The sequence below is a fragment of the Oncorhynchus mykiss genome, chromosome 5 (assembly GCF_057628025.1).
Source record: "Oncorhynchus mykiss isolate SJ-2025 chromosome 5, ASM5762802v1, whole genome shotgun sequence".
Classification (NCBI taxonomy): domain Eukaryota; kingdom Metazoa; phylum Chordata; class Actinopteri; order Salmoniformes; family Salmonidae; genus Oncorhynchus; species Oncorhynchus mykiss.
The window spans coordinates 42,311,516-42,328,009 of record NC_143026.1 but is presented as its reverse complement, the minus strand read 5'-3'; the positions used below and the strand labels follow the sequence as shown (position 1 = coordinate 42,328,009).

The window sequence follows — 16,494 nt, the reverse complement described above, 5'->3', positions numbered from 1 at the left end:
ACACATCCACAACCCTGAACAGTCTGAACACATCCACAACCCAGAACAGTCTGAACACATCCACAACCCTGAACCGTCTGAACATATCTATAACCCTGAACAGTCTGAACACCACCACAATCCAGAACACATCCACAACCTTGAACATTCTGAACACATCCACAACCCAGAACAGTCTGAACACATCCACAACTCTGAACATTCAGAACACCCGGCACAACCCAGAACATTATGAACACATCCACAACCCTGAACAGTCTGAACACACACACAACCCTGAACAGTCTGAATACATCCACAACCCTGAACAGTCTGAATACATACACAACCCTGAACAGTCTGAACACAGCCACAACCCTGAACAGTCTGAACACTTCCACAACCCTGAACAGTCTGAATACATCCACAACCCTGAACATTCTGAATACATCCACGGCCCTGAACATTCTGAATACATCCACAACCCTGAACACATCTACAACCCTGAACAGTCACAACACATCCACAACCCTGAACAGTCTGAATACATCCACAACCCTGAACAGTCTGAACACATCCACAACCCTGAACAGTCTGAACACATCCACAACCCAGAACAGTCTGAACACATCCACAACCCTGAATAGTCTGAACACATCCACAACCCAGAATATTCTGAACACATCCACAACCCTGAACAGTCTGAACACAACCACAACCCTGAACCGTCTGAACACATCTATAACCCTGAACAGTCTGAACACCACCACAACCCAGAACACATCCACAACCTTGAACATTCTGAACACATCCACAACCCAGAAAAGTCTGAACACATCCACAACTCTGAACATTCAGAACACCCGGCACAACCCAGAACATTATGAACACATCCACAACCCTGAACAGTCTGAACACACACACAACCCTGAACAGTCTGAATACATCCACAACCCTGAACAGTCTGAATACATACACAACCCTGAACAGTCTGAACACAGCCACAACCCTGAACAGTCTGAACACTTCCACAACCCTGAACAGTCTGAATACATCCACAACCCTGAACATTCTGAATACATCCACGACCCTGAACATTCTGAATACATCCACAACCCTGAACACATCCACAACCCTGAACAGTCTGAACACATCCACACCTCTGAACATTCTGAACACATCCACAACCCTGAACAGTCTGAACACATCCACAACCCTGAACAGTCTGAATACATCCACAACCCTGAACATTCTGAACACATGCACAACCCTGAACAGTCTGAACACATCCACAACCCTGAACAGTCTGAACACATCCACAACCCTGAACAGTCTGAATACATCCACAACCCTGAACAGTCTGAACACATCCACAACCCTGAACAGTCTGAACACATCCACAACCCTGAACATTCTGAATACATCCACAACCCTGAACAGTCTGAACACATCCACAACCCTGAACATATCCACAACCCTGAACAGTCTGAACACATCCACAACCCAGAAAATTCTGAACACATCCCAGAATCTTCTGAACACAACCCAGAATCTTCTGAACACATCCACAACCCTGAACAGTCTGAACACAGCCACAACCCTGAACAGTCTGAACACATCCACAACCCAGAACATTCTGAACATATCCACAACCCTGAACAGTCTGAACACATCCACAACCCTGAACAGTCTGAACACATCCACAACCCAGAACAGTCTGAACACATCCACAACCCTGAACCGTCTGAACACATCCACAATCCTGAACAGTCTGAACACATCCACAACCCTGAACAGTCTGAACACATCCACAACCCTGAACAGTCTGAACACATCCACAACCTTGAACAGTCTGAACACATCCACAACCCTGAACAGTCTGAACACATCCACAACCCTGAACAGTCTGAACACATCCACAACCCTGAACAGTCTGAAAACATCCACAACCCAGAACAGTCTGAACACATCCACAACCCATAACATTATGAACACATCCACTACCCAGAACATTCTGAATACATCCACAACTATGAACATTCTGAATACATCCACAACCCTGAACACATCCACAACCCTGAACAGTCTGAACACATCCACAACCCTGAACAGTCTGAACACATCCACAACCCAAAACAGTCTGAACACATCCACAACCCAGAACAGTCTGAACACATCCACAACCCAGACAAGTCTGAATCCACAACCCAGAACAGTCTGAACACCACCACAACCCAGAACAATCTGAACACATCCACAACCCTGAACAGTCTGAATACATCCACAACCCTGAACACATACACAACCCTGAACAGTCTGAACACATCCACAACCCTGAACATTCTGAACACATCCAAAACCCTGAACAGTCTGAACACATCCACAACCTTGAACAGTCTGAACACATCCACAACCCTGAACAGTCTGAACACACACACAACCCTGAACAGTCTGAATACATCCACAACCCTGAACAGTCTGAATACATCCACAACCCTGAACAGTCTGAACACAGCCACAACCCTGAACAGTCTGAACACTTCCACAACCCTGAACAGTCTGAATACATCCACAACCCTGAACATTCTGAATACATCCACAACCCTGAACAGTCTGAACACATCCACAACCTTGAACAGTCTGAACACATCCACAACCCAAAACAGTCTGAACACATCCACAACCCATAACATTATGAACACATCCACTACCCAGAACATTCTGAATACATCCACAACTATGAACATTCTGAATACATCCACAACCCTGAACACATCCACAACCCTGAACAGTCTGAACACATCTACAACCCTGAACAGTCTGAACACATCCACAACCCAAAACAGTCTGAACACATCCACAACCCAGAACAGTCTGAACACATCCACAACCCAGACAAGTCTGCATCCACAACCCAGAACAGTCTGAACACCACCACAACCCAGAACAATCTGAACACATCCACAACCCTGAACAGTCTGAATACATCCACAACCCTGAACACATACACAACCCTGAACAGTCTGAACACATCCACAACCCTGAACATTCTGAACACATCCACAACCCTGAACAGTCTGAACACATCCACAACCTTGAACAGTCTGAACACATCCACAACCCTGAACAGTCTGAACACACACACAACCCTGAACAGTCTGAATACATCCACAACCCTGAAAAGTCTGAATACATCCACAACCCTGAACAGTCTGAACACAGCCACAACCCTGAACAGTCTGAACACTTCCACAACCCTGAACAGTCTGAATACATCCACAACCCTGAACATTCTGAATACATCCACGACCCTGAACATTCTGAATACATCCACAACCCTGAACACATTTACAACCCTGAACAGTCTGAACACATCCACACCTTTGAACATTCTGAACACATCCACAACCCTGAACAGTCTGAACACATCCACAACCCTGAACAGTCTGAATACATCCACAACCCTGAACATTCTGAACACATCCACAACCCCGAACATTCTGAATACATCCACAACCCTGAACATTCTGAACACATCCACAACCCTGAACAGTCTGAACACATCCACAACCCTGAACATATCCACAACCCTGAACAGTCTGAACACATCCACAACCCAGAAAATTCTGAACACATCCCAGAATCTTCTGAACACAACCCAGAATCTTCTGAACACATCCACAACCCTGAACAGTCTGAACACATCCACAACCCAGAACATTCTGAACATATCCACAAACCTGAACAGTCTGAACACATCCACAACCCTGAACAGTCTGAACACATCCACATCCCAGAACAGTCTGAACACATCCACAACCCCGAACCGTCTGAACACATCCACAATCCTGAACAGTCTGAACACATCCACAACCCAGAACAGTCTGAATACATCCACAACCCTGAACAGTCTGAACACAGCCACAACCCTGAACAGTCTGAACACTTCCACAACCCTGAACAGTCTGAATACATCCACGACCCTGAACAGTCTGAACACATCCACAACCCAAAACAGTCTGAACACATCCACAACCCAGAACAGTCTGAACACATCCACAACCCAGACAAGTCTGCATCCACAACCCAGAACAGTCTGAACACCACCACAACCCAGAACAATCTGAACACATCCACAACCCTGAACAGTCTGAATACATCCACAACCCTGAACACAAACACAACCCTGAACAGTCTGAACACATCCACAACCCATAACATTATGAACACATCCACTACCCAGAACATTCTGAATACATCCACAACTATGAACATTCTGAATACATCCACAACCCTGAACACATCCACAACCCTGAACAGTCTGAACACATCTACAACCCTGAACAGTCTGAACACATCCACAACCCAAAACAGTCTGAACACATCCACAACCCAGAACAGTCTGAACACATCCACAACCCAGACAAGTCTGCATCCACAACCCAGAACAGTCTGAACACCACCACAACCCAGAACAATCTGAACACATCCACAACCCTGAACAGTCTGAATACATCCACAACCCTGAACACATACACAACCCTGAACAGTCTGAACACATCCACAACCCTGAACATTCTGAACACATCCACAACCCTGAACAGTCTGAACACATCCACAACCTTGAACAGTCTGAACACATCCACAACCCTGAACAGTCTGAACACACACACAACCCTGAACAGTCTGAATACATCCACAACCCTGAAAAGTCTGAATACATCCACAACCCTGAACAGTCTGAACACAGCCACAACCCTGAACAGTCTGAACACTTCCACAACCCTGAACAGTCTGAATACATCCACAACCCTGAACATTCTGAATAAATTCACGACCCTGAACATTCTGAATACATCCACAACCCTGAACACATTTACAACCCTGAACAGTCTGAACACATCCACACCTTTGAACATTCTGAACACATCCACAACCCTGAACAGTCTGAACACATCCACAACCCTGAACAGTCTGAATACATCCACAACCCTGAACATTCTGAACACATCCACAACCCCGAACATTCTGAATACATCCACAACCCTGAACATTCTGAACACATCCACAACCCTGAACAGTCTGAACACATCCACAACCCTGAACATATCCACAACCCTGAACAGTCTGAACACATCCACAACCCAGAAAATTCTGAACACATCCCAGAATCTTCTGAACACAACCCAGAATCTTCTGAACACATCCACAACCCTGAACAGTCTGAACACATCCACAACCCAGAACATTCTGAACATATCCACAAACCTGAACAGTCTGAACACATCCACAACCCTGAACAGTCTGAACACATCCACAACCCTGAACAGTCTGAACACATCCACAACCCCGAACCGTCTGAACACATCCACAATCCTGAACAGTCTGAACACATCCACAACCCAGAACAGTCTGAATACATCCACAACCCTGAACAGTCTGAACACAGCCACAACCCTGAACAGTCTGAACACTTCCACAACCCTGAACAGTCTGAATACATCCACAACCCTGAACAGTCTGAACACATCCACAACCCAAAACAGTCTGAACACATCCACAACCCAGAACAGTCTGAACACATCCACAACCCAGACAAGTCTGCATCCACAACCCAGAACAGTCTGAACACCACCACAACCCAGAACAATCTGAACACATCCACAACCCTGAACAGTCTGAATACATCCACAACCCTGAACACATACACAACCCTGAACAGTCTGAACACATCCACAACCCTGAACAGTCTGAACACATCCACAACCTTGAACAGTCTGAACACATCCACAACCCTGAACAGTCTGAACACACACACAACCCTGAACAGTCTGAATACATCCACAACCCTGAAAAGTCTGAATACATCCACAACCCTGAACAGTCTGAACACAGCCACAACCCTGAACAGTCTGAACACTTCCACAACCCTGAACAGTCTGAATACATCCACAACCCTGAACAGTCTGAATACATCCACAACCCTGAACAGTCTGAACACAGCCACAACCCTGAACAGTCTGAACACTTCCACAACCCTGAACAGTCTGAATACATCCACAACCCTGAACAGTCTGAACACATCCACAACCCAAAACAGTCTGAACACATCCACAACCCAGAACAGTCTGAACACATCCACAACCCAGACAAGTCTGCATCCACAACCCAGAACAGTCTGAACACCACCACAACCCAGAACAATCTGAACACATCCACAACCCTGAACAGTCTGAATACATCCACAACCCTGAACACATACACAACCCTGAACAGTCTGAACACATCCACAACCCTGAACATTCTGAACACATCCACAACCCTGAACAGTCTGAACACATCCACAACCTTGAACAGTCTGAACACATCCACAACCCTGAACAGTCTGAACACACACACAACCCTGAACAGTCTGAATACATCCACAACCCTGAAAAGTCTGAATACATCCACAACCCTGAACAGTCTGAACACAGCCACAACCCTGAACAGTCTGAACACTTCCACAACCCTGAACAGTCTGAATACATCCACAACCCTGAACATTCTGAATACATCCACGACCCTGAACATTCTGAATACATCCACAACCCTGAACACATTTACAACCCAGAACAGTCTGAACACATCCACAACCCTGAACAGTCTGAACACACACACAACCCTGAACAGTCTGAATACATCCACAACCCTGAACAGTCTGAATACATACACAACCCTGAACAGTCTGAACACAGCCACAACCCTGAACAGTCTGAACACTTCCACAACCCTGAACAGTCTGAATACATCCACAACCCTGAACATTCTGAATACATCCACGGCCCTGAACATTCTGAATACATCCACAACCCTGAACACATCTACAACCCTGAACAGTCTGAACACATCCACAACCCTGAACAGTCTGAATACATCCACAACCCTGAACATTCTGAACACATGCACAACCCTGAACAGTCTGAACACATCCACAACCCTGAACAGTCTGAACACATCCACAACCCAGAACAGTCTGAACACATCCACAACCCTGAATAGTCTGAACACATCCACAACCCAGAATATTCTGAACACATCCACAACCCTGAACAGTCTGAACACATCCACAACCCAGAAAATTCTGAACACATCCCAGAATCTTCTGAACACAACCCAGAATCTTCTGAACACATCCACAACCCTGAACAGTCTGAACACAGCCACAACCCTGAACAGTCTGAACACATCCACAACCCAGAACATTCTGAACATATCCACAACCCTGAACAGTCTGAACACATCCACAACCCTGAACAGTCTGAACACATCCACAACCCAGAACAGTCTGAACACATCCACAACCCTGAACCGTCTGAACACATCCACAATCCTGAACAGTCTGAACACATCCACAACCCTGAACAGTCTGAACACATCCACAACCCAGAACAGTCTGAACACATCCACAACCCTGAATAGTCTGAACACATCCACAACCCAGAATATTCTGAACACATCTACAACCCTGAACAGTCTGAACACATCCACAACCCTGAACCGTCTGAACACATCTACAACCCTGAACAGTCTGAACACCACCACAACCCAGAACACATCCACAACCTTGAACATTCTGAACACATCACAACCCAGAACATTATGAACACATCCACAACTCTGAACATTCTGAACACCCGGCACAACCCAGAACATTATGAACACATCCACAACCCTGAACATTCTGAACACATCCACTACCCAGAAAATTCTGAACACATCCACTACCCAGAACATTCTGAACACATCCACAACCCAGAACAGTCTGAACACATCCACAACCCTGAACATTCTGAACACATCCACAACCCATAACATTATGAACACAAGCCAAAACCCTGAACATTCTGAACACATCCACAACCCAGAACACACAGAACCCAGCATTCTGTCAAGAACAGGGACAGCATTCTGCACTTGACTAGGGCTGAATTAAGATTAACACAAGGCACTCAAACTTTCACTTAAATTTGCTATTGACGTCAATGTATGATTGGGCCATCTTAGTAAAAAGCACCAGTCAAAAACGACAGTATATAAGCCTATAAAAGCCATGTCCACCATTTGACAGGATTCTGACATATCTGTTAAAATAATCCATATGACAAAAAATCTATATATTTTAACTATGAATATATCCATATTACACTCCATCTGGGTAAAACGTATCGGGTTCAGTCTTAAAACAGAGAATGTATGAAGACATATTAATCTCTGCTGGCGTCCATCCTGTATCGACAGACGCTAGACGTACAGTTCACCCTGTTTCTCCCATCAAACCTACACATTATATACAGGTAACTGCCAAAATAATGGAAACACCAATTATTGGGCCACCAGAACAGCTTCCATGCACCTTGGCATAGATTCTACAAGTGTCTGGGACTCTGCTGGAAGGCACGCAACACCATTCTTCCACAAGAAGTTTCTATCATTTTGGCAGTTACCTGCAGGTTGAATGTAAACATCCTCAATCAAATCTCCCTGAGGGAAGATGTCTGAGCTCATCTCCAACGGAGAGGCTTTCCTCTTTAGTGGCGGCAAACATATGATAAGCGCTTCCTGTCCTCTCTCCTTTCCTCGCTTCTTTTCTACTCTCGTCCCCTTCTCTCGCCACTTCTTGTCACTCCTCTCTCCCTTCTCTTTCCTCCTCCTAGTCTCCCCCAACGGCTTGGAATAACTATGTTACTGCATAAGAAGTAACCAAACCACAGAGATTGGAACTGAGATGACAGAAACACATAGATATTGATGTAGAAGAGAGAGAGAGAGAGAGAGAGAGAGAGAGAGAGAGAGAGAGAGAGAGAGAGAGAGAGAGAGAGAGAGAGAGAGAGAGAGAGAGAGAGAGAGAGAGAGAGGGGTACACCCACCTGGTCTTCAGTCAGTACGATCAGGCGGGTTACTATAATGTTCACAACGTTTCCTAGGCTGGCATCACGGTAAAGTTTGGCAACCTGACCTCCAGAAAAGAAGTAAAAGACACAAAGTCAGACAAACTGTGTCCACGTGTCACGACGCTTGATCGGTGTTTCCATCACACATACTGGGGGGGGGGGTTGAAAAACGGCCATCACACATTCAGCTCACGCTGCGATTTAAATGTATGTTTTCAGTAAGAGAGAACAAACGAAATGATAACCAAAGGAAGAAACACTTTGAATAGCATTGTTCATGCTCTAATGCATTACATCGGCGTGTTTCCAATATCAGTAGGCTAGGGACTCATCTCAATGTCTTTCCTCCAAACTGCTCTCACCCATCCTGTGAACTCAAACTAGTGTAAATGTAGGGGGAAGAGATGAGGAGATGAAGCCACGTTAGACCGTTGATATTAACCCCGTTTGAGATTGACCCAAACTTTATTACCAGGTTTGTTTGTTTTTTTGTCAGACAAAACAACACTAATCGAAGCAAAAAGCAGGATCAAACTTACAATATTCATCACAGACAGGATGTAATGCTCGATGTCTTTGCGGCCATGGTAACCAACCATCATCTTATCAGCTACCACCAGGGTCTCTACGAAACGTTCCGTGCTGAGTGACCGCCTCCGTCTGTGGCCCCCCCCGGGCAGGGTGCTGTTGGACCCAGGGGCTGGGGTGGGAGAGGACGAGGGAGAGGTTGGGGAAGGAGTGCTATGTTGGCACGGGCTCGCGTTTTTTGTGAGGTCTGGGAATGAAGGAGGGAGAGGTAGTTTATATGAGAAAAAAAGATTAGCAACTGAGCGAGAAAAGTTGATGGTAATGCTGTGGGAAGAAAAAAAAATCACAGGTGATTATAGGCAATGGTTTATCTGGTGATCATCTCCATGGGCTATTTGAACTTTTAAAAAAGATAGGTAGAATGTGATACTGTTCACCTCCGGGGAAACATTCAGGGAGACTAGAACTACTCATGATTTGATAACAAATAATGAGTTCAACACTTGTTTTAAAATGTCAACATAAAAAAAACAAGCCACTAAATTAAAACACAATGATACAATCAGATATAGCCCATTGTGAAGGCATAGCCAGAGCAGAGCCAGCGGAGAGTTGGAGATAGGATTGCAGACATGTTGGGAATCTGGCCTTTTGAACCTTGCAGCTGAGGGCTTGCCTTCCTTTATGGCCCAGATGCTCTGGGGAAAAGCTATAAGATAGAACGTGTCAGGGCACGTCAGCTTCCTGCCGATGACAGCCTTCGCTGCTACTTAGAAGACTTTGGTCCAAATACCTACACATCCACCTGGTTCCCCTCTAATCCCTATCCCATCACATCTCACAGGACACCGCTCTGATGAGAGCCAGAGTATGTGAATTGTCCACATGTGGAATTGTCCACATCTGGAATTGTCCACGTCTGGAGGAAACCTGTCACCATCCCTACAGGGAAGCATGGTGGCATCATGCTGTGAGGATGTTTTTTCAGCGGCAGGGACTGGGAGACTAGTCAGGATCGAGGTAAAGATGAACGGAGAAAAGTACAGAGAGATCCTTGATGAAAACCTGCCCCAGAGGGCTCAGGACCTCAGAATGGGGCGAAGGTTCATCTTCCAACAGGACAACGACCCTAAGGACACAGCCAAGACAACACAGGAGTGGCTTCGGGACAAGTCTCTGAATGTCCTTCAGTGGACCAGCCAGAGGCCAGACTTAAACCCAATCGAACATCTCTGGAGAGACCTGAAAATAGCTGTGCAGCAACACTACCCATCCAACCTGACAGAGCTTGAGAGGATCTGCAGAGAAGAATGGGAGAAACTCCCCAAATACAGATGTGCCAAGATTGTAGCGTCATACCCAAGACGACACGAGGTTGTACTCGCTGCCAAAGGTGGTTCAACAAAGTACTGAGTAAAGGGTCTGAATACTTATGTAAATGTGATATTTTATCAATAAAAAATGTGCTAACATGTCTAAAAACCTGTTTTTGCTTTGTCATTATGGGGTATTGTGTGTAGATTGATGAGGGGGAAAAAACAATTTAATTCATTTCAGAATAAGGCTGTAACGCATCAAAATGTGGAAAAAGCCAAGGGGCTTGAATACTTTCCGAATGCACCGTACACCAGGCTGAGGGGAGGCCCGTATGGGCCAGCCCAACAGCAGCGCGGTCACATCCACCGGAACCTGGGCCTAGAACCAAACCAGCACTTCCTCTGGACCGCTAGGAATATCTGCTCATTTATGTTACTCACCCAGCTCAGAGTCAATCCAGACTGAGGGCAGTGAAGAGCATGGAAGAGGAACAGGGAAGGGAAGGGAGGAGAGGAGAAAGGAGAAGAAGAAGAGAAGAGGATGCGTCACCAACCTGAGATGCCACAGCTGAACTCGTGTTGGCCGGGTTGCTGCCGCGACGAGGGGATGGAAGACTTTTTATAAATAACATGCTGCTGTCCTTCTCCCTGGTCCCATTGGCTGGAAGTGGTGGACGATATATTCTTTAATGGCTCTATTAAATACTGCTCTTCTTCTGTGGTAATAACGCCGTGCTTGTTGAGAAACAAGAACATCGAGAGAGACAGGTTATAAGCGAACAAGGCAAACAACATTACAACGCACACACACACACATAAACACGACAGTTGAATTGGTCTTATTGTAGTTTTAAAATAATTACATGGAAAATGTCTGACAATTTTTGTCAAAAGTAAGTCCTACCAGCCTAAATGGACTTACAGTGAACCATTTATGCCGTTTATATGAAATGACCTTTGACAAATAGCCCCCTATCATTTTCATTATAGTCAGCAAAATATTGTTATACTAATGAGTATTATCAACCAGGTTGAATGCTTTTTTTCCCCCCAGCACAACCACAATCATCTGTGAAATGATTGGCACCCCGAGTCAGAGCTAAGTGGCTAATGGTGTGTTCCAGCCTTGGTCACGTAACATTGCAGGCTACAACACATAGAACAACTAACTCACAGCTCCGCTCTGCTCTCCTCTGTGTGTCGCACTGCAGTCAGACGTGAAAACACCCCACACTCTGAAGCAATTTGATAAATCATGTTATAACAACCAATTACACCTAGAACAACGCTGTAATTACTGGGACTGGAACCAAAGTACACAGCTCTCTGCCCTCGAACACCCTCTTTGTAACATAAATTGAAAAAGTACTTCAGAATGTGTTTATAAAAAACATTGGCACGCTGCATCACTCAGTAAAAACCCACAATGAAACCAATTAACCAAATATGACAACCTGGCACACGCCGGCAAGAAACCAATATTTGATAAAAGCCTAGCAGAGTGCGATGTCAAGATGTCTGGCAATTTACGAGATTAAACTACAGATACATTTCAGTTTTGTCCATTTTTGGTACTATTAAAACGGTATGAGGCAAAACAGACCTAATACTAATTCAATTTATGATACTGGAGCTGTGGGGCTGCCAGTACGTTTGGCCGCAAGAACGGCAATACATGTTTTTCTCCAAATGATTGCGATTGGCACAGAGGAACAGGGCTTTCTCCTTGTTCTGAGACGTTTCGAAGTAAATGAGGGGGGATAAGAGTTTTTCCAATCGCTTCCAACAGTGAGTTTTAACGAAGACAGTCTGGCCAGTCCGTCAGTCTAAGATCAACAGCCCGAGGACCAATACCTCAGCTTTGATGATTAGCCGCTTCGTTAAAGCCAACAGAAAGCAACACATTCGCTTTCTTTCTTATTTCGCTGGAGAAATTCCAGTTCAAAACCCCCTAGGCTAACCCCTAACCTCCAAACATACACTTCTCATAGATCTGACACTATCAGATGAGTCCTAGCCCAGGGCGGTGTTGAGCTATTACCATATTGCCTACCTACACTCATCCAACCCCTTCAGAACTACAAGAAATTACTATGTGTTAATTAGGGGCTAGGGGTTGATTTGGGACTGGGTATTAGTTTATCTGAGGAAACCGGAACCTGAAGAGAGGTTTTAAGTGTGCCCAAAACAAGATTTGGCTTCGACAGTTTAGTAAGCAAACAGAAAGACAGCCCTGCATGCTTATCTGTCACAGTCCATTGAGAAGGATATGTATCGCTATGGTGAGCTGGCTGGTTGGCTGGCTGGCTTGTTGGCTAGCTAACGACTGGATGGATTTTTGGTTCTTCAAAGTAGGTGGACTGGCTGGCTGGTTGGTTCTTTATAGTGGGTGGACTGGCTGGCTGGCTGGTTCTTTATAGTGGGTCGACTGGCTGGCTGGCTGGTTGGTTCTTTATAGTGGGTGGACTGGCTGGCTGCCTGGCTGGTTGGTTCTTTATAGTGGGTGGACTGGCTGGCTGGCTGGTTGGTTCTTTATAGTGGGTTGACTGGCTGGCTGGCTGGTTGGTTCTTTATAGTGGGTGGACTGGCTGGCTGGCTGGCTGGTTGGGTCTTTATAGTGGGTGGACTGGCTGGCTGGCTGGTTGGTTCTTTATAGTGGGTGGACTGGCTGGCTGGCTGGTTGGTTCTTTATAGTGGGTGGACTGGCTGGCTGGCTGGCTGGTTGGTTCTTTATAGTGGGTGGACTGGCTGGCTGGCTGGCTGGTTGGTTCTTTATAGTGGGTGGACTGGCTGGCTGGCTGGTTGGTTGGTTCTTTATAGTGGGTGGACTGGCTGGCTGGCTGGTTGGTTCTTTATAGTGGGTGGACTGGCTGGCTGGCTGGTTGGTTCTTTATAGTGGGTGGACTGGCTGGCTGGCTGGCTGGTTGGTTCTTTATAGTGGGTGGACTGGCTGGCTGGCTGGTTGGTTGGTTCTTTATAGTGGGTGGACTGGCTGGCTGGCTGGTTGGTTGGTTCTTTATAGTGGGTGGACTGGCTGGCTGGCTGGTTGGTTCTTTATAGTGGGTGAACTGGCTGGCTGGCTGGTTGGTTGTTTATAGTGGGTGGACTGGCTGGCTGGTTGTGACTAAAGCTCTGATGATCCAGTAAAGCAACCTTTCTTAATTAAAGTATGCGTCGCGACGACATGTTAACTGTGCATGACGACATGTTAACGGTGCATGGCGACATGTTAACGGTGCATGACGACATGTTAACGGTGCATGGCGACATGTTAACGGTGCATGGCGACATGTTAACGGTGCATGGCGACATGTTAACGGTGCATGACGACATGTTAACGGTGCATGGCGACATGTCAGAGTAAAAACAAATATTTCTAGGAACTCAGAGGAGGTCTCAACTTACTGTTTAGAGTTAGGAGAGTAGAATATGCAAGATGCAATTTGGGGCGCCCCCATTGATTTTGTTAGTCACTCTCACTCAGATATCATATTAACATGGCATTAGTCATGGCAAAATGTGTAGAATTTAAGGACATTTTCTTTAAATCTGCTAAGATTTCTCTCCACCCCATGGCAAAATGTTTAGAATTGCAGGAGCCCTCCGGTACTGCTGCTCATTCCGTTCACCAGCTCCGGAGGTCTACGTCTTCTAGGCGTCACTGAACTGGATTCATTACCACCAACCCCAGACTGTCTTGTCTCATTACGCACACCTGGATCCCATTCCCCCTGATTAGTATGTTATATATGTGCCCTCTGTTCCCCATTGTCCTTGCCGATTATTGGAATTAGCCTGCCGTGATGACAACCTGTCACTCGACCAGCTCATCAGCATTTGGACAAGCTCCTGCAATCCCGGCGAAGACCTGTGCGGAATCCAGAGCCCATGGCTACACCTGCTCCGTGGCCAGAGCCCATGGCTACACTTGCTCCGTGGCCAGAGCCCATGGCTACACCTGCTCCGTGGCCAGAGCCCATGGCTACACCTGCTCCGTGGCCAGAGCCCATGGCTACACCTGCTCCGTGGCCAGAGCCCATGGCTACACCTGCTCCGTGGCCAGAGCTGATGGAGGTGAAGCGCTCGTAGGACTCGACCTCGGGTCCGGATGTTTCCCAGACCGCGGCCCCCCAGTTCAAGGCCCGTCCGGTCAGTGCCGAGATGAAGGTGGCAACCCTGTCTCTCCCGGAGAGGTACCGGATCGCATTGCAGAAGGAATCCCTTGCATCTCGCTGGTGCGCCATCAAAGCGCTCCGGGAGGGACAGGGGTATTCCGCGGGCCGGCTCAGATGGGACGGAGGCAGGTCATGGTGTGGGGGCTGGTGCCGCAACTTGTGCTGGAGACTGGAGGGACTGCACATTCCCCTCCAAGCGCAGGATAGTTGCCAGAACGCTGTCCATAGAGCTGCCGAGTCTGAAGAGACGGTCCTCGTGAGCGTAGGAGAAGGAGGAATCTGGGCCTCTGCTCCTATTGTGGAGAAAGGGGTCATTTCTCCCCGACCTGCACTCTATCCACAAATAGGCGAGGAGTTGACAAGACATGGAATTATCCTGCTCCAACCCAGGTAGGATGCAAGATCTCCCCTCCTTTTCTGTCAACTCAACCAGCGTGTTTTCCCTTTAAATTCCCTGAATACCCTAGTCCCTCACTCCCGTTAGCTCTGATTTGAGAGCTGCCGGGAATCTTTTAGATAGCGCATTACGCATTCCTTTGTTTCCCCTACAGTCACCCATTCCGGTTCGAGCCCTGGATAATCGCCCAATAGGGACAGAGCTCGTACATCACATCACTGTTCCCGTTTCTCTGCTGACCCATGACACTCATTTAGAACAGATCACATTTTTGATTATCGACACCCCCACGCACCCCGTTGTTTTAGTTCTCCCTGGTTGAGGTGGCATAACCCTGTTATTTCCTGGTCCGAGAGGAGACTGCTGGGTTGGTTGCATGAGTGTCAGGGGAGATGTCAACACCACTACGGTGGAAAGTCCGGACCACGCCCCTCAAGTGGAGTTACCGGAGGAATTCCAGGATCTGCACCGGGTTTTCTCTAAGACCCAGGCTACACGCCTGCCTCCCCATCGCCCCTGGGATTGTGCCATTGACCTGCTGTCTGACACAGCCCTGCCGAGAGGACACGTCTATCCCCTCTCCTATGCGGAGACCGAGGCCATGGAGACCTATGTACACGAGAGCCTCCAGCAGAGTTTTATCAAATCAAATCAAATTTATTTATATAGCCCTTTGTACATCAGCTGATATCTCAAAGTGCTGTACAGAAACCCAGCCTAAAACCCCAAACAGCAAGCAATGCAGGTGTAGAAGCACGATGGCTAGGAAAAACTACCTAGAAAGGCCAAAACCTAGGAAGAAACCTAGAGAGGAACCACTCTATGTGGGGTGGCCAGTCCTCTTCTGGCTGTGCCGGGTGGAGATTATAACAGAACATGGCCAAGATGTTCAAATGTTCATAAATGACCAGCATGGTCGAATAATAATAAGGCAGAACAGTTGAAACTGGAGCAGCAGCACGGTCAGGTGGACTGGGGACAGCAAGGAGTCAACATGTTAGGTATTCCTGGGGCATGGTCCTAGGGCTCAGGTCCTCCGAGAGAGAGAAAGAAAGAGAGAATTAGAGAGAGCATATGTGGGATGGCCAGTCCTCTTCTGGCTGTGCCGGGTGGAGATTATAACAGAACATGGCCAAGATGTTCAAATGTTCATAAATGACCAGCAT

At 46.8% G+C, this 16,494-nt stretch overlaps 1 protein-coding gene across 1 annotated transcript in view; it reads right to left on the bottom strand.

Annotated features, from left to right (window-relative positions):
* LOC110522946 (A disintegrin and metalloproteinase with thrombospondin motifs 6) overlaps positions 1-16,494 on the bottom strand; it is a 200,384-nt gene that overhangs the window by 177,588 nt on the left and 6,302 nt on the right. The window contains 3 exon segments of the mRNA XM_036977579.2: positions 8,889-8,972; positions 9,452-9,687; positions 11,311-11,491. Of these exon segments, the coding sequence (XP_036833474.2) occupies positions 8,889-8,972; positions 9,452-9,687; positions 11,311-11,491 (501 nt within the window).